Below are 19,538 nucleotides of genomic sequence, written 5' to 3' on the forward strand. Positions count from 1 at the left end.
CAGACATTGCCAAGAACTAGCGCCACCCTGAGTACGGAGGTACGCATGGCAGTGAAAGGCTAAAAACTAAACTAAAATGTGTTTCACATCAGTCACAACGTGAATGCGTTTTTTAATGGTCTTTATTTCTATGTTGCCCTGTGATTGACTGGCGACCAATCAAGAGTACAGTCTGTCTTTCACTCCAGGGTCAGAATCGGAACTCAGAACTCTCTATCACCCTGAACAGGATAAGTGCAAAAAGTAAAATTAGTCAGAGAAATTGAAGTGGCACAATGGGCGACTGCATGGTTAGCACGTCTGTCTCAGTGTTTTTGGTTGGAAGTTTGAGTCTAGGCTCGGGCCTTCAACTGTGGTGTTTGTGTGTTCTCCACGTGTTGCATGGGTGACCACCCACATTCCGAAAACATGAATGGAAGCTTCAATGAAGACTCAACACTATCCTCATAGGTATGAATGTGGGTGCAAATGGTTGTTGGTATTTATGTGCCATGTGGTTGGTTTGCAACTAATGAAGAACAACAACAAGCAAAGACAACTCTTGGTGTTTACCAGTGTTTATTTTTAACAATACTAAAAAAAAAATGCTGCAACAAAATGATCTGTAATAGCCATCCAATTCGAACACATACATTGTGCTAGTCGGAATGCAAAACATTTGTCTGAATATGATGAACAACATTGACATTTTTAAGGATCTTCCACGGGATTTTACATCAGAAATCGTTCATCCACCTGAGTCTTGTAGGCAAGATTCCTCCTCCCTACATTAATGCGAATCTTTCGAAATATCTGTTAGGAAGTCATCAATTTAAACATTAGCGTCCTTCTTCACACATTAGATGCATTCAATACTCACCATTTGCTCGATGTATGTAAGCAGTCCGGCCAGGACAAAATTCTGACATGCAAAGTCAACAACGCAGAAGAACAACATGTCAAACAACAGCAGTGTGCTCTCATGTCCATGAAAAAGCACATCGCTGAAACTGTGGGCTTCATCTGCGGCGACAAAGAGAAACACAGTCATGCGCACATCGACATAAATAACTGTATTGATTGTTCAAACCAAATGGTGATACCGTTATAAAAAATGGTCTTCTCAATTGGTTCAAGGAACTCCATGCCCATGACACTCTCCAATGCTAGTTTGTCCCTTACATAGTAGTCCATGTCAGGGTGGGCCTGAGCGGACAAAAATATCATAAGATGAACAAATCTGCATGAGCATTGAACAGAAAAAAATAGTATTTCTGTCAGTGTGCTACAAACATGATCTATGACTGATCCAAGGAAGTGGTTCATGGTGTGATAGGCCCGAATATTTTGCTCCCACTGGTTGGCTGAGTCCATGAGCCGTGCTGGTCCGTATCTCTGAACACGAACGATGCAGTGAGGAATTATACATTTTTCCTGACAACTTTCCTGGGGAAATGGATACAAACCCTGGAAAAGGACTCCCGTATCCTGTCGTAATGCGAGCGCAGCCGTGTGGAAAGGGCCACCTGGAAAGTCTGCATGTCTGTGTTGGGAAGAAGACCTCGTTGGCCACACAGTGACTCCTTCACATGGGGAAAAAAAATAGATACAATTCTGATGTAACTTTTATGTTTGTTAAGGTTTGCTCTAATTAATGACATAGTCAAAATGAATATTTTGGAGTATTTTAGATTGGGCCACTCGATCACCGGGCCGCCGCCTTTGCATATTAATTGTGACCTAATTTAGATTCTATAAAACCAGTCGCTAAGTGGGCGTACCGCTTCCCTCCTCAGATTGTTGCCCATTTCCTCCATGTTTGTGTCAGCATGACCATGCACAGAGCGCCCATGGATGTAGTAGCCAAAACATCGCTGAGGTAAGAGCAGCACGGAAATCTGCAAAGACATCACACAGTTAAGAAAGTCTAAGCAAACTGATAAAAAACTTTTAAAATTGCAACTCACGTTACTGATAGAGCAGAGATCCACAAATTGACGAATTTTGTCATCCACGCATATCTCGTAAAAGATGGTGAATATGACCTGAGTGAGCATACATAAAAGTAAATTGAATGCTATGTTGAGTGGATTGAATATTCAACAAAAATTGTTCAATTCAAAAAGCAAAACTCATAGACAGGTTTAGTAAACGCAAAATATTTTTCAGAACATCGATTTCTAGTTCTTAACTTCTACATCATTTTGATTGTTTCTAAATGAACAGAATTTCTTGGGATGAAAAATATCTGGCTTTTCAATGGCTCTAAGTTAAAATGTAATTTATTTTTAAAAAATCATTCAATATTTTACTCTGTGACAGCCTTTTCATTTTTTTCCAACAACAATTGAATTTACTAAGTTGCGTCTGTATTTTGTGTTCATGTATTTCCAAAGTACACATGATCACTCTAACGTGCTGCATAATTTATTTTTAAAAAATCATTAAATATTTTACTCTGTGACTGCCTTTTCATTTTTTTTCCAACAACAATTGAATTTACTGAGTTGCGTCTGTATTTTGTGTTCATGTTTTTCCAAAGTACACATGATCACTCTAACGTGCTGCATGCTTTCGCTTTTAAAATGGGAAATAAAACCGAGAACCTGCAGAAGCCCGATGCAGAGCCAGAGTGCTGATGCCAGACCATAGCGCAGAATTACACTGTATGAAGGTGGCTCCACCTGTGAGAGGTCGTTGGAAGATGGCCGGGGCTCCATGAGTGTAAATTTAGAGAAACCCAACACCTAGATGGTGTTATGAAAGGAAGTGAAATGAACAAAAAAGGGCCGCATGCATCAGAGACCGAGTGTGTCTGGAGTGTGAAGTACTTCAAGGAAGAATAGCACAGCCATGATCTGAAAGGTCGGTCTCGTTTTACGGATGGTCTGGATCTTGTTCCACTCTTTAGCCACAAAGTAGGTCCTCCAAATGCTGACAGGTAAAAAATCGCGTTTCTGCTGACCACTGGCTGACAAAAGCAGGGCACACAGTGAGCATACTGCACAAAGAAAAGAACTACTATCAAGATATACGCAAGGTTCATACCTGTGACCGTTCGACTAGCTGTGGTTCGGGGCCTCTCCCAGTCAATGAAAAACACATCCACAGACGACTGTACTGCGAGCTTGTGGATGAACTGCACTGCCTTGACACACAATTTCAATCATTAGTCATACTCTTTAGCGCACGGTACACCTACACAACCTGGATCCCAAATTTTAACACAAATACAGGCAGTATAAGAATGACGATTTCATCCCCGGGTTATGTCCCACTTTGGGGTCAACGTTTGTTGATTGATGATGATGTGCAGGTGTTGTTCAGATGAGGTTCATGACCCCATTAGGGGTCAAAGGTGATGGTGGATGGTGTTCCTTTCACTGTTATGTGGACGACACTCAGATCTTTTGACACGTTAAGGAAAAAGGACGCGACGCTTATGTCACCATCTTTGACCCCTAATTGGGAAATGAACCCCATTTTAACACGTGCACATCATCCATCATCAACCTTTTCTTGTTGACTCACCTTGAGCGCAAAAGCACAAATGATGTAGGTCACAAAATGCTTTTCCTGATGCGGCAGTGGCAGCTCTACAGACACTTGCTGTTGGGCCTAATAAAATAGAAGGAATAATAGCTCTCAGATTAAAAATAAGATCAAACAAACATCCGTCCATCTGGTTTCTATAGCACTTGTCCTGATTAGGCTCCTGGGTGAGCCGTGGCCTACCCCAGCTAACTTTGGGTCAGTGGTGGTGGGCCACACACTGGACTGATCGGCAGTCACCAGTCAATCTCAGGCCACGTGTCGACAAACAACCATTCAAACTCACATTTACCCCTGTGGACAATTTAGAACAAGGATAGGCAACCTTTTTTTTGCCCAGTGAGCCAATTAATCAATAAAATTGTGTATTTATGTTATTTATTGAATTGTTGAATGAATTGATCAAAAATGAACTAATACCGATGTTGTTTTTCAGGATGTCAAATATGTCAATGTGTTCAGTTCTAAGCAGTTGAATTAAATCTACTTAACCATTTATTAAAAAAAAAAAACTACATTTTTAATTTGACTAATCTTTTTTTGTTTATTATTCACAACAAATCAACTTGTTTTTTTTTTTTTCCAAGCTAAAGGAATAAAATGAAGCCAACCTTGCACAGCATAAGCCAGTAGACTCCTGTTGCAAGAGTAACAAGGACGAAAACATTGGCCAGATCTCCAGCGTAGAACAACAGAAACGTCAATACAATCTACCGTAATATGAATGACAAATGGATGAAAAGATAAAACATTGACCGTCAAGTTTCAGAATAAATGGAAAAGTATCATTTTTGACGTCGCCCGAGCTTTACCTTCAAGTCGATGGCCGCTGATGCGACCCTCCTCTTCCAGCTGATTGTCTTCAGCACTGACAAAAACACCACCACACCGGCCAACACACCCAGAGCAGTCTGCGAAACACACGCAAGGGTATCAATGTGAAGATAATATCACTCCTGTATGCAGTATTGCAAGGGCAGACTTGTGTACTTTATCTAATTCAGGGGTCTCCAACGTGGTGCCCCACCATGTTGGAGAGTATTCATAATGGACAGAGTATTCACTTCTGTCCATTATGATTAGTGACAATTCCTTTGGGGGTTTTTTTGTACAGTGAAGGTTTCAAATCAAAAGATTTCGGGATGTTTGGTCTTGCCAGAGGTCTTCACTCCACTGAGAAAAAAAGAAATATTGGCAATTTTTATATTGTTGCGTCACTTGGTACAAACTACAGTCAAGACAAAGTGAAGAGGGAGTGCAGTGTCATTTTCCTGGTGTGAAACGTACGAGGCCGGTGCTTCTACTCACATCTATAATGTGGGCCTTGTAGGTCACAACATCCCTCAGTGGGCTCCTCTGCAAGAGAAAAATACAATCAAGTCAGTGTGATTCCACTATTTTAGGAAGTAATATACAACACCGACTCACAGAATCAAACGGCGAGCTGACGTTTGGGTTAGCGGGCAGATCCATCTTGTCATGAAACAATGTCCACTATTTAATGCATAACATTACCGCCCTTGCAGAGTATTGCGACGTGTGCGTTGAAGGTATGATGGGCTTCAAAGGCACACATATTAAAGTTACCCTACATCATAGAGTATCAACATGGCATTGTGATGCTTCACATTCTGTAAAGCTCTACAATTAACGTAACAGTTGATGTACAATCATGTTAGCGCTACATATACGAAGGAATAATTGTTGGTAAAACATTTATTATTATGCTTTGTTATACATTTAATGATTGTTGTGTAGAGTTTGCTTGCTTTGGTGTGAAGAAATGTTTGCAGACTTTGCTGAGAAATGTCATCCGGCTTCCAGCTGGTCACCGGAGATAAGAAGAACCAAGAGAGAAATGATTATTCTGCTAGATTGACTGTGCTGAAGTGTTTATCTCTGATCTTTTTGGTACTTTCCACAAACATCTGTGTGTGTGCTTTTCTCTGATAAACCTGATTCTGAGACCAATAAAAGGGTCTAGGGAAGGCTGCCCAGTATAGCTGTGTTAATTTATGTGCGCATTCAAGTCAAGTCAACTTTATTGTCAAATGTGCTCTATGTGCAACATACAGCACAGATGAAATTTTCCTCTCAACCACAGGAGAGAGAGGCGCCGCTGCGGGTACCCGCGCCGCCATCAACAGAACATAAATGACAAAATAATACAACACAACACAGTCCTCTTCTATTCTCCTTGCAAGCGAAAACAACATAAAGACACCTTCTCTCCTCTTTTGTGGAAGTGCATAAATGTCATTTGTGTAATAAACCTGACATTGTACTAACCAGCATAATAACCAATCATAATAAACCCGCTCATTTGTACATATTCTTTCTCGTAATAATTGTGTCTAAATATAGTTTAGCACAGCTTAATTCTGCGGCAATTAGGATAAAATTCAGGGTTATTTCATTTTTTTGACATAATGACATAGCTTTATTGTTGCACATTGTTATGAATGTTGCTTTATTGTTTTTGGCAGCTTTATAATTAGCAATTTATATCACAAGGCTTTATTTTTAAAATGATGAGATGGGGAAAAATGATGTCACAAAGATTTGCTAGTGGTGACAGTCAAGAATAAATACTGCCAAAAATTCGCAGTAATCAGTGTTCAATCAGAACCACCGAGGAAGATTCTCTGAGATGTCTCTGGCATGTGATGATCATTATGTGACGATCATTATGTAATGATTATTTGACAAAGAACAACTAATTCTTGAAAAAGACATGGAAACAAGAGGCTAAAATATTATTTTTTTTTTTTAGATTATCGGTCACCCAGGTCATGGCAGTCAGTTTAGCTTTGAATGGAGGTATCCGGACTGTTCGGGTTTGGAGAAGACATTTCACCTTTTAGCCAAAAGACTTCGTCAGTTCCAAATTTCGAGGCGTGGAGTCTCCCTGTGTACCTCTGTGGGTGTGTACCCTGGGGGTGGGCAAGAGTAGGATGTTTTGTTGGTGCCCTGCATCATATGTATTCAAGACAGTCATGGCTCCAAAGGAAAACGCAACGCCAAAGTGGCCCGCGACAAAAATGAGTTTGACACCCTGCAATTTTCTTGCTTTGGCCATTGAAAAAAACCCGAGTCCACTGGAAGGCAGCATATTCAGCTGGAGGTTGAAGGGATTGGGTGAAACAAATCATTTTGAGTTGGGGACATTGTTTTTAAAATATTACATATATATTTTAAAAGGACATAATTTGAAAAATATATAAAAATAAACAACCTAAAATTTTAGTGGGCTGGGATTCAATTTAGGTGCTATGTGCTGAAGCACCCACCCAAAATGGGCTAGAAATGCCCGTGATACACTCTATAATAAAATATTGTATAATCTCATCCATATTTACAGGCTATAAAAAAATCTATTGATACTAATAATACTTTACGTATAATACGATGTTTTTAATTTACTGAAGACACGAAACACACCATGCTCCTCCCCTCGGAGTTGATTGTTGGGTGCTGAGGTAAAGTGAGTGACGTAGAGGTTTCTCAACCAATCGCCCTGCAGCAAGGGAAAGGCGCTCAAAATCGCTAGCTGGGCGGGATTGCGGGTGTAGGCGGAGGCGTACGGTACACTCATAAGCGGTCACACTCGTCAGTCTGCGCACTCTTTGCCCAACTTCGAAAAGAACCGATGGTCAGTATTTTTTCAGGCTAAATGAGTTGTTAGCCTCCCCCAGCCGCTTGTGTTTATGACCCAGGCCTTTTGTCTTTCAGAAAGCAGCCTTCTTAAGAGGAAGCGACGGAGTAAAAAATGGCCCACGTTGTGAAGTTAAAGGGACTGGACGTGAACGCGAGCGCCGAGGACATCCGGGACTTTTTCCCCCGTTTGCACATCCCAGTGCGCGGCGTCTGGATCTGGATCCTGGGAGGACCGAACCACGAGGCCTTCATTGCCTTCAAGTCTCAAAAAGAGGCACGACGTGCCGTTCGCCACAGCGGACGTACCCTGAAAGGCTCCAAGGTGATGATACGCTTGAGTTGTGTTGCAGAACTGGAAAAAAAACTGCAATACTATGAGAAGAAGAAAAAACACTCCCACCGTGTATCTCGGCCACGAGTAGAGGAAAGGTCCGAGGAGCCGCAAGTTGTTCACCCATCGACATCCCCACCTCGTGATCCGAGAATTGCATCAGCTTCCTCTCCCACAATTTTACCACCAACCGTGCAAAATGGAGATTTGCAGACTTTCGACAAGCCACATGATTGCAAAATATACTCAAATATTCCTACGGGGGGTCAACAGAACTTTGAAAAACCATGTGATCCCAGGATAGCTCCCATTGTGAATGGGTGTCCACAGATACATGACAGGCAATGTGATCCCAGAACAATTCCTGTTCCCAGTGGGTGCCCACAGGTGTGTGATGAGTTACATGAGCACAGAATTTCATCACAGATTGTTCCCAGTGATTTTCTACAGATGTCCGACAAGTCGAAATCTCCCCAAAAATACAAACCTGTTGTTCCCAGTCAAGGTCCGTTGACATGTGGCGAGCCACTTAATTGTACCACTTTCTCTCCTCCTGGTGATTGCGTACAGAATGCTGATCACCCAGAGACATCAGACCCTTTACACAAGGCATTTCTCCTGGGGGTTCGTACAGCTCTGGAAAGTTTCCAATCCTACCCAATTGAGCAACAGGAGGTTTTGCCGGAACATTTACATGCAATTATGCCAGAGACACAGACGTCAGGACCAGGTTACGTGAGGCTGTTTGGACTGCCAGCCTCAACTACAAAAGAGGATATTAGTTTGTTCTTCAAAGGGCTGAAGGTCGCGGAAGTCGTAGTCAACATGAAGTTGGAACACCATCACGTGTGCCTTGTCAAGTTCGACGATAAGCAAGACTCGATTCGTGCGGAGCAGTTCAACAACCAATACATGGGCCCAATTTGTGTGGAAGTACGCAAAGCCACAGAGAAGATGTGGAAACTAGGGTTGGAAGAGTGTGAAAGCGGTTGCCATAATGACGCAAGGAACTCTTTGAGAGACACAGCAAACCGGAAACAGAAGTTCAGGTTGGAGGAAAACCACAATTCTGTCAAAAAAGGCAGACTGTTTCCTGCGTGTAAAGAGTACATTGTCAAGGTTTGCAATCTCCCTCTGTTGACAACGAAGACTGAATTAAGGGAAGTGTTTGACTGTCATGAAATGGAAAAATCCAAAATACAACATCTACTTGACAAGAACGGCGACAGAACAGATACAGCATTTCTAATTTTTCACCGCATGACTGACTGCGAACATGCAATGAGTCGTGATGGCTGGCTCCTTGGCTCAGGCCACATCCAAGTGTCGATAATTAACAGAGATGAAATGATGGACATGAAAAGGAAAAATGACTGGCCTCTGAACCTTTCGAAGAGGAAATCCCACGCGAGAAGTGAGATGATGGAAAAGAACCTGGGTGCCGACGCAAACACATGCCTGTTAGTTCAAAACATGTCAGAATATATGAAGGAAACCCTGATGCTTAAGTTCTCACAAAAATATAACATCACAACAGACGATATAATTACTTTAAATGATGGCAAAGCTTCTTGCACGGCCATGGTGCAGTTGAAATCCTTCAAACTTGTTTCCATGGCCCATAAACTCGCCCAAGACTTATTGGGAGAAAACGCAATTATAAAGCGTATAACTGCGACTCAAATGAATATCTTTGCGAATGAGGGCCTGCGTTAAAGGCGCGGCTTTGGAACCAAAGGCTGAAACGTTTTTATATGGTAGAATATAGTGGAGGGGGGAAATGTCATTGCCAAAACCATTATTTTCTCCCCCCGCCCCCCTTAGTCACAGATCCTTAGAATCATCACAAGCACCTCCACAACCCTTTTTTATACCCCTGGTCCCCATATCAGATTTTGGGCAGGCCTTGGACAAACATCTATTTCATCAAAGGAAAAAAAAAGTGACTGTCTTCAAGAAACTACATTTTTCTCCTGTATGGTTGCTGACGTCTCCAGTTTGGTTCTTGTCGTTACAACCACTTACTTGGGAAACTTGTATATTCTCTTTTAGCAAGAAGAGAACTGGAAATACATCATTTGTTTATTGTAGAAATTGAAGATTTTTGTTAGATTAGCATCAGAAAATCCTTTCAAAGGGTGTGTTTTTTTTTTAACAAAGCAAAAACAGTCAGAAAAATACAAAGAATGTATCTACAGTTACTCATACATTCACAGCTAATGGACACGCTGAAGACAAGCATCTTGAGGTGTCACATCATTTCAGGAATCTGCGGGGACCGTCCATGAACAGAGACTGACCTGTAGAAAAAAAAAAAGATTTGATTAAAACCACATGGACCCACAAAATTCAAGACTTTTGGTCAAAATGTGTAAAACTACAAGTTATACATGGATGTTAGTAACGATCTGTTGCTGAATATACTGTAAACGTAAACAGCACAAGGTCTAACACCCAACATGCATCTTTTCTATTGAATTTGAATAAAGCCTGGTGGAAAGGTGAACTTGACTGGTAGTGTACCTTTAGGTAAAGCTCGAGAGTATCTATCACTACTCCTTGGCAGACTGGAAGAGGGCGATGACAAGAAGTTCAAGTTCATTGAAAAGCTATTCTTGCTGGGACCCTGCGCAGAAGAGACGTGCTCAAGATTAAAACTTGGTCAGCCTCCGCATTAATTGCCTAACAGACAGGAAAAACAAACGGTGACAGTATGAGAGGTTGAGGCAGTCATCTCAAAGTAGATTGCGGAGACTGAATTGGCTCACTCTTTTGCATTTCAAAAAAAGACATCCATTTTGTTCAAGATAATATAAACAAGAGGTGGGCATTCCGTCAGTACTGGCGGAAGTTCGGTAAGCTGACGATTGACGTGATTTTTTTTTTTTTAAAAGACAAGTCTAAGCACTCATGGAGGCGAGTTGTCATCCGTCGGTGTAATTGTCACAAACCGGGCCAAGTACCGACAACCCTTGCTGTTGAAAATGAATCCAATTCCGTCTTCACATGATGACGGAATTGCCATCATGTGATGACAATTCTGTTTATGACAGTCGCTGCTTTATTCAATAAGTTTTACTGACATCTGATTGTCGCTATATAAATCAGGGTGTAGTGTAGTGTTGGCATTTCCTTGAGCATCTAGTGGTGCATTGTAAATTGCGTCTTATAATGCGGTGCGTCCAATATATGAAAAAATTTAAAAATAGGCCATTCATTGAAGGTGTGCCTCATTATCCAGTGCGCCTTTTAGTGTGGAAAATACAGTAAGCAAAAAATAAAAATAATAATAATAATTTGAAGATGTCTATCGTATCCGAAGGAATGTTCTGCACGTATATCTAACCAACAACTCCAGTGTCCTTTGTTTAACTTCTATGGATTTTCGCGGGTGAAGCTCCTTACTTCTGGCGCTATACTGTTCAGTCTGTACTCCATCAGCTGCTCTGTTAGTTTCTGTGTCACCTTCAGAACCAATTGTGCATCGCTCTCGTTCTCTATCTGGAAGGTCTCCTTAAAAAAACAAACAAAAAAACAACACATTCAGCATCATTATTGTACGCAACTGCTCAGAAGGAAACGGAATGATTGCCATGAAATGAAGCACCTACCAGATAATGAAGCAGTTCGTTTGAATCACAGCCACTGTCTGGTGGTGCATCCATGTGTCTTGGCCTATCAAATGGTTTCTTTACCGGTCTGTCCATTAAACTGGGAGGCAGCTTAATCTGTGGGCCTTTGTACTGGTCAGCAAACCTTTGCCTAGCGTTAAAACGATCACGTCCATTCATTTGGTTAAAATCATCTCCAGGCCCATGCGGATACGGCCTTGGACTCATATCAGGGTCTGGGAAACGTTGCTTGGGTGAAAAGCGCCCAATGTTGGATGGCTCATATTCATCCGGACTAGAGTCTGGGAAACATGGCTCAGGTGAAAACCGTTCAAAATCGGATGGCTCATATTCATCCGGAAACTCGTCGTAAGAATCTTCATTCGGGGGAAACTCCTCATGAAACAACTGGTCATTGAATTTTGGACCTAAGGAAACCAGAATAATGTTTAATCAGATGAGACAACAGTAAGGTGCTCAATAACAAATATAACCCACCAAATGGTGGTCCATTTGGCCCCCTGCTGTTTTCTGGTGTGGGCAATGGCTTCGGTTCAGCAGAACCTGAGAACAGACAAAAGGTATCCAAGTGGCACCGAAGATCCCAAACAAGTCCTATTTTACACAGAGAAGTTCATAATAGAATAACTTACGGAGTCCTTTGAAAGCGGGTACATTGTAGGGCTCCTTCATGACCACCTAAAGCATCACCCAAACAAAGAAAAAAACATAATCCAGAATAAACTCGTGCCTTGCATATTAAATTCGTGTGTATCTTGTCAAATTGAAATGATTTAAATAGTGAATTAACTCAAAACTGACCTTGACTTGTCCTCTCCCCACTTTTTGTGCCAATTCAGCTGCAGAATCCTTAACCATCTTCCTCACAGCAGCATCTTTGAGGAGTTCTTCCTTTTCCCAAGGGACTTTGTCAGGATGGATCTTTTTCTGTATACAATACAAAGGTGTTTGGTTATACAATTTTTAAAAGATTTACTTCAATCGCACAAACAAAAAAACCCCAATTTGGAGTAAATGATATACAGTGGTACCCCTATTTACGAACATCTCTTCGAAAAAAACATAATCCAGAATAAACTCGTGCCTTGCATATTAAATTCGTGTGTATCTTGTCAAATTGAAATGATTTAAATAGTGAATTAACTCAAAACTGACCTTGACTTGTCCTCTCCCCACTTTTTGTGCCAATTCAGCTGCAGAATCCTTAACCATCTTCCTCACAGCAGCATCTTTGAGGAGTTCTTCCTTTTCCCAAGGGACTTTGTCAGGATGGATCTTTTTCTGTATACAATACAAAGGTGTTTTGGTTATTAAATTTTTAAAAGATTTACTCAATCGCACAAACAAAAAAACCCCCAAACAAACCCAATTTGGAGTAAATATACAGTGGTACCCCTATTTACGAACATCTCTTCATATGAAATTTTCAAGTTACGAAACGCCTCAACAGGAAAATATTGCCTCTTGTTACAAAAGAAATTTCAAGATTAATACAGTAAGGGCTGCTACGCTAATGTCATCACTGCTACATTGTAAATTCTTCTGCTGCCGCCGCTACTATACTGCCTGAATGGCCGCGCAAAGAAATGCACACAGGGATCAATCATTTGACGTTCGAAGTGGTATGTGCCGAGGTCAAGTTTGACAGGTAACATTCAAGGTTTGGTTATTAAATTTTTAAAAGATTTACTCAATCGCACAAACAAAAAAACCCCCAAACAAACCCAATTTGGAGTAAATATACAGTGGTACCCCTATTTACGAACATCTCTTCATATGAAATTTTCAAGTTACGAAACGCCTCAACAGGAAAATATTGCCTCTTGTTACAAAAGAAATTTCAAGATTAATACAGTAAGGGCTGCTACGCTAATGTCATCACTGCTACATTGTAAATTCTTCTGCTGCCGCCGCTACTATACTGCCTGAATGGCCGCGCAAAGAAATGCACACAGGGATCAATCATTTGACGTTCGAAGTGGTATGTGCCGAGGTCAAGTTTGACAGGTAACATTCAAGGTTACCGTTGTCTTAAATGACTGACTTAAATCAACGGGTAAATTCACGCAACCAGAAAAGCAAAGCAGTTTCACATCCTTCTCTTTTGCACATATTAAACAGGAAGCGCCACAGAGCGCAGGCCTCTATTTCAGGATAAAAAGGAAGCGCCACAGAGCGCAGGCCTCTATTTCAGGAAATACAGTCACATTTCACTGGTTTTAATCATGCAAATAGTATCTTTAACTCCTAAAAAGCCAAACGACTCACCATGTAGGTGAAATTGTGTTGTGCGCTTTTCACATGAGCGATCATATCGTGCTGCAGGCGGGTGCTAATGTCATCACTGCTACATTGTAAATTCTTCTTCTGCTGCTACTATACTGCCTGAATGGCCGCGCAAACAAATGCACACGGGGATCAATCATTTGACGTTCGAAGTGGTATATGCCGAGGTCAAGTTTGACAGGTAACATTCAAGGTTACCGTTGTCTTAAATGACTGACTTAAATCAACGGGTAAAGCAAGCAGTTTCACATCCTTCTCTTTTGCACATAGTAATAAACAGGAAGCGCCACAGAACCCAGCCACTGGGGAGCAGTGCCCTCCCCTGGGGGTGCACTGTTCCCCAGTGCCGGTCCCAAGCCCGGAGAAATGGGGAGGGTTGCGTCAGGAATGGCATCCGGCGTAAAACTTTTGCCAAGACGACCATGCGAGTTGGTAGGACGGTTTACAGGGGCGGATGGAAATTACTGACTCGCTGTGGCGACCCCTGAATAGGGATGTGCCGAAAGGAGAAGAAGTAGAAGATACTGTGAGCTGGTTTAAGGCGGTCCACCGAGACCCGCTCGGGTTTACCCCCCCATGTCAATGGAGGAAGGGGCCCTCATAAGGAGGGCGCAATTAACTCCTAAAAAGCCAAACGACTCACCATGTAGGTGAAATTGTGTTGTGCGCTTTTCACATGAGCGATCATATCGTGCTGCAGGCGGGTCACCTTGCAAAGCCTGCACTCATAGTGTGGCGGGACAGTTTTACTGGGGCTGCGGTACTCCCACACATACTTAAGACCTGAAAACATTTCATTTGTTCAGAACGCTGAGTGTTTTAATCCCACAGTCACGGTATAAGGATGACCTTTTTATTTTTTTTGGCAAGCAGTTTCACATCCTTCTCTTTTGCACATAGTAATAAACAGGAAGCGCCACAGAACCCAGCCACTGGGGAGCAGTGCCCTCCCCTGGGGGTGCACTGTTGCCCAACGCCGGTCCCAAGCCCGGAAAAATGGGGAGGGTTGCGTCAGGAATGGCATCCGGCGTAAAACTTTTGCCAAATCGAACATGCGAGTTGATATGCGGAGGACAGGGAATGATGGAATTTGATGACTCGCTGGGGAGAAAAGCAAAGCAGTTTCACATCCTTCTCTTTTGCACATATTAAACAGGAAGCGCCACAGAGCGCAGGCCTCTATTTCAGGAAATACAGTCACATTTCACTGGTTTTAATCATGCAAATAGTATCTTTAACTCCTAAAAAGCCAAACGACTCACCATGTAGGTGAAATTGTGTTGTGCGCTTTTCACATGAGCGATCATATCGTGCTGCAGGCGGGGCACCTTGCAAAGCCTGCACTCATAGTGTGGCGGGGCAGTTTTACTGGGGCTGCGGTACTCCCACACATACTTAAGACCTGAAAACATTTCATTTGTTCAGAACGCTGAGTGTTTTAATCCCACAGTCACGGTATAAGGATGACCTTTTTATTTTTTTTTGCTTACCGAGCAAGCTATTTGGGATGCCGTCCAACACTTTGCTCAATGATGGCACAGTCTGGAAAGATGTTCCTTTGACATATACTGGTGAAAAAAAGAGCAATATTAGAGTTGCTAAACTATCACGCACGCTTGATAGAAGCAAATCGGGAACAATTCTTTGTGTTTTACAATTTGCCCAACTTTAGTTGGAGGTGAGGAGTTTCTTATCGGAGGGACTGGAAATTAGGGCTGGGTACTGAGCATTAAAAAAAAAAAAAAAAACCCAGCCTAAAGGAGTTAAGCATTTGTTAACAAATCCATACAAAAGAAGAAGTGCAGTAATGTTCAAAAATAACACCCACAGAAAAAAAAAAATACATGAAGAAGGATGAAAACGGTTTTGCAGTTCCAGGGGATGTCAGTGTGTCATAACTTTCATGTTCTGCCTAGATTAACAGAACATGACCATTCAGAATGCAAACAGCGGAACCCTTGTAGGAGTCCGGGGTAATAACCACGTGTAGGTGCTGAGTTTGCAATACAAGAGAAATAGATAAGGTTGCCCCTGGGTGGCTAAATCTCTACATGCCAGAGGAACCTCAGCAGAGATACGAAAATTAGGGATGTTCAGACAGATCAAGGTTTTAAGATGCTGATACTGATCATCCACGAGTGTGATCGGCCGATACTGATCGGATGGATTTGGTGCAAAATGTTCAATTTTAGAACCACAACAAAAGATTTCTGTGAAATCATCAATTAATCTGTTGACTTCATCAATTGTTCAAAAACAAGACATTACGTCAAATTGACAGTTCAGAAAATGCAAAAACAAATTCAGTGAGTATTTTGGTCTGTAACATGTCAGAAAATCGGGGAAATGTGGATCATTATTTTTCCCCAAAGGAAAAGCAGATGGTTGCAAATGGCCTATATGGATTAAACACTATTGACATTGAGCCTTGTGTTCCAATTTGAATGCAACCAAATTACCAAATGAAATGAAATTACTCCAAATAATATCTTAACATCACAGAGCAAATCAGTATGTAATTTCATTTAGGTTCAAAGGGGCAGCATGTTTCTGTTCCCAATCCTGCTGGAGTATGAAATTACTACTTCAACTATTAATTTCATTAAGTATAGCAAAACCATTCCAGAAGAAAAATAATAAGAAGAGTGTTTCATTTACTGCCTTCAGTTGATCAGGCAGACGGATTCCCTTACTGCAAGTTTGTTCTCACCTCTCGTCTTCTTCTTTCTCACTTTAATTTCACTTTTCGGAAGTCATTTTGTCAGTAATAAAACGTGAAATGTAGAACGAACGGCTACTAGAGTGATTGATCAACCATTTAAGCCCTTGATCGCGTTCAATGATCACACTTTTCACGAATATCAGCCACCAATCAATTGGAGCATGCGCGGCAAACACCAATGAGATCCCACTAAATCATGACTGCGCACAAGTATTTTGATTTACGGTGGGTGTTTTGAGATTGCTCAGATGCAAGTGCTTAATGACGTCAAGTTTGAATGGACAGGGTACACCTGTTCTGTCCCTTTACGATGCAGGTGCATTGGCAAATAGCCAAGACCTTTACAGATCAGATTTTTATCCACATTAGGAAGCAGTCTGATTACAATGTGAAGATATCCAATTGCATTACTTTTTGTTCACTTTACACTGCCATGACAGTCATCCTTGCAACTAACTGTGCCACTTGAGGGGGTTGGGAAGTTTGGTCGAGAACAGAGACGTTCAAAAACCGAGGTTTGACTGTATTCCCGAGCCGAATTTTGTTCTCAGTAACGTCTCTGGAAAGATGCCTTCCACGCACGGACCTGCAGTGTCGTGGAATAAATAATATGGCGTGCCTGCAACTGTGAACATTCATCTTAGACGAACAACAATTTAAATGTTAGTTCGAAAACGACATCACAGAGGTCGAAGGTGCAAAATAACTTTCATACAGCCTAAATCAAAAATTAAATTGCGTAATTTCTCCACAGACCCTTAAAGGTGGAGTTTATTGACATTGCACTTATTAAAAATTCAGCCCCAAGGCCAGTTTAGGGCTGGGGCTCGGTACCCATCACTAATCATGACACAAGGTGCTGTGCCAGCTCTGAAACTCCTTCCGAAGAGGGAAAATAGCAGGGGCGACTTTGGTTGTCCCCTCATTCCGTGCCAACGCCGTTCATAATGAACAGATACACAGGAAAGAAGTAGAAAATACAGGCATCTACAGCCAGTTTGACAGGTGACTGTTGCCCCATGTTGATGCACATTTAATTGGCAGCGGTCAGTCAGGCCGCGGTCCTGCTTGAGGTCAAAACCCATACGACCACTATTCTCCTGGCTGAGAGTCAAGTGTGCCACCCAGCAGGCTAAAAGCCAAGGCTGCTAACCCAGTGGCTGGTGCTACTCTCAAAGCTCTTCCATGAGTGAGGTTTGACTAACGTTTTTTTGCACAGGACGAGCGGCCATCCATTAACTCACATCTCTTAAGGCGGTGATTAATTCTAAGTGAATTTTTTTTTTTTTTTTTTAATATCCATACCTGGTATGCACAATGCTTACAGGTTGGCAGGCGACCATTAAGAGGTGAATTTGTAATACTTTCTGTTTATAATATTGGTCTCTCTTGAACAATAGCACTAAATGGCACACAACAGGCCCAATAGCTGAGAGTTTCAGAAAGTGGTGGACAGGCCACCACCCATGATCTGAAGTAGAGACAACAAGGTCTCAAGCTTCAATTCTCTCATCTCAGGCAATGTACCATGTATGGAAGACTTACCTATGTCAGCAGAGTGCTGCGGGCGGTACGTACCCTGTCAAGAGGAGGGAATAAGTCCACAGGAAGGAGAGAGACACAGATGAATTAGTGACATGGTGACACTTAGCTGTGTACTGAATTTCACGCTACACAATGTACACCATGTCTCACGACGACCCTGCATCAGCAGTGTCATGGCTACACGTGTAAAAAAATAGCCACCAGTCAATGTGAATTCTCATCAAGAGAGAATGTGCATTGGGTGTCAGGCAAACACAAATATTAACTGAATGAGTATTAAGGCCATTGGCCACATGTCAACAGGCCAAGACCTCAATCCCATTCCCAAAAAAGCAGGTTGAGGGAGGAAAAATGAAAAACAGTTGGAGAGAAATCTCCCCCACTTCAGCTTGTTTGGATGTACCCATCAATTTTTGATTGTGCTTGTCCTCATTTGGGTGACCGATCCCAACTGACTTTAAGGAGAGGCTGGGTGCACCCAAGGACTGGTCAGAAGTGAATTACTGGGTACATAGAAAAAACTGCTAACACTGAAACAACATATAAACGCCACACAGGAGGTTGGGTCTGAATCAAGATTCAAACCCGAGGCAGACACCTCAACCGCCAGGCAAAAGTGTCTCCTTGTTTGGGATTCCTTATATCTGTGGAAATTCCAAACATTACCTCGTAGTGACAAGGCAAAGAAATAAGGTGTTTTTAAGTTTAAAACTAGGATTACATATTTGGAATTGTATACTACATAAGAGTATCAACTACTCCTACACTAACTCCATTTTAGCATGAGAGTGAATGTATGATCTAAGAGCAATCGTGAATTTTGATTCGATTGGAGTGGAAATGGGCACGTGATGTTTCAGACATCATCAGGGGAAAGTGTCCGCTGTTCATCCGGTGTGTTGTAATGATTTCAACAGGCAGCCTCGGTTTGTGCCAAAGCCGTTGTTAACTGCATGGATATGGGCACGTGATGTTTCAGACATCCAGAAAGTGTCCGCTGTTCATCGGGTATGTTGTAATGATTTCAACAGGCAGCTTCGGTTTGTGCCAAAGCCGTTGTTAACTGCATGGATGCCCCAGGCTCACTGAAAGGGCATTAAGATTCCGGGTGGTGCATATTCTCGTTCCCTTTCTCACAACTGTGACTGACGTTCACAGTCATATGAGGGGCAGTGGACGAAAAGACAAAAACATACATTCCGATAGCGCCATTGTCACGAAATACTTACCATGCCGTATTTGTTTGCGTTCCATAGCGACCCCCTGTTCAGAGGTTTTTTTTGCGTAAACTGGAAGCCTGGAGGTTTGAAATCCATTTCCTCGGTTTGCTCACTGAGTGATGTTAAAACCATAGAAAAATCAAGTCAGAATGGTGCAGCCATTTTAGGATCACAACATGCAGTACACCCGTTACAGTCCAGTTTATTCGTCGTTCCCATTATCTTCCGCATAGCTTCGTTTCGGGCCTAGTCAAGCCATTTGAGAAGACCACTTACACGTTTTGATAAAACAAGACAAATTGGCTCCCTAAGTCACAAAATATCGGTAAAACCTCACATGTTTATATAATTTACCTGAGATGTTTGCAATAAAAGCTCCTATAACTCGATCCAAATAAGCGTAGCGGACACAGTGGAGGAAGGCGGCCAAGAACTGTCTGTGTGAGACGATCGATGTGCCTGTTTAAAAAACGCGCACACGTTGTTGACTAAATCTAAGTAATACGACCTCGAACATAAAACATAGACGGGCAGTATCAATAATTAAGGATATATTTTTTCATCCGTCCACGAGTCAAAAGAAATATAATTTAAAGGAAATTAATTCATTTGTC

The 19,538-nt window shown here is 41.9% G+C and overlaps 3 protein-coding genes across 4 annotated transcripts; 1 reads left to right on the top strand and 2 right to left on the bottom strand.

Annotated features, from left to right (window-relative positions):
- Window positions 1–539: 539 nt before the first annotated feature.
- On the bottom strand, window positions 540–5,057 carry LOC109529000 (meckelin-like). 2 transcript variants are annotated; one of them, XM_019892120.1, is made up of 15 exons: window positions 4,960–5,057; window positions 4,840–4,887; window positions 4,344–4,442; window positions 4,143–4,241; window positions 3,511–3,597; window positions 3,028–3,127; window positions 2,811–2,950; window positions 2,586–2,726; window positions 1,947–2,024; window positions 1,761–1,877; window positions 1,446–1,562; window positions 1,273–1,374; window positions 1,083–1,185; window positions 860–1,002; window positions 540–792 (listed from the first exon to the last, which is right to left on the bottom strand). In XM_019892120.1, exons 1-15 carry the CDS (start codon window positions 5,002–5,004, stop codon window positions 712–714), a joined length of 1,500 nt encoding a protein of 499 aa, XP_019747679.1. In that variant the 5' UTR covers window positions 5,005–5,057; the 3' UTR covers window positions 540–711. The 2 variants fall into 2 exon arrangements, with proteins under 2 accessions (XP_019747679.1, XP_019747680.1); XM_019892121.1 differs by lacking the exon at window positions 1,947–2,024.
- Window positions 5,058–6,927: 1,870 nt separating this feature from the next.
- On the top strand, window positions 6,928–10,025 carry rbm12ba (RNA binding motif protein 12Ba). The gene is made up of 2 exons (XM_019892118.1): window positions 6,928–7,183; window positions 7,264–10,025. Exon 2 carries the CDS (start codon window positions 7,301–7,303, stop codon window positions 9,233–9,235), a length of 1,935 nt encoding a protein of 644 aa, XP_019747677.1. The 5' UTR covers window positions 6,928–7,183; window positions 7,264–7,300; the 3' UTR covers window positions 9,236–10,025.
- Window positions 9,663–19,389, bottom strand: LOC109529002 (uncharacterized). The gene is made up of 12 exons (XM_019892122.1): window positions 19,279–19,389; window positions 18,934–19,036; window positions 17,705–17,738; window positions 14,928–15,005; window positions 14,700–14,839; window positions 12,307–12,432; window positions 11,784–11,829; window positions 11,629–11,694; window positions 11,131–11,558; window positions 10,925–11,032; window positions 10,043–10,145; window positions 9,663–9,819 (listed from the first exon to the last, which is right to left on the bottom strand). Exons 2-12 carry the CDS (start codon window positions 19,018–19,020, stop codon window positions 9,776–9,778), a joined length of 1,260 nt encoding a protein of 419 aa, XP_019747681.1. The 5' UTR covers window positions 19,021–19,036; window positions 19,279–19,389; the 3' UTR covers window positions 9,663–9,775.
- Window positions 19,390–19,538: the final 149 nt, after the last annotated feature.

The sequence above is a fragment of the Hippocampus comes genome, unplaced genomic scaffold (assembly GCF_001891065.2).
Source record: "Hippocampus comes isolate QL1 unplaced genomic scaffold, H_comes_QL1_v1.1 scaffold153, whole genome shotgun sequence".
NCBI lineage: Eukaryota > Metazoa > Chordata > Actinopteri > Syngnathiformes > Syngnathidae > Hippocampus > Hippocampus comes.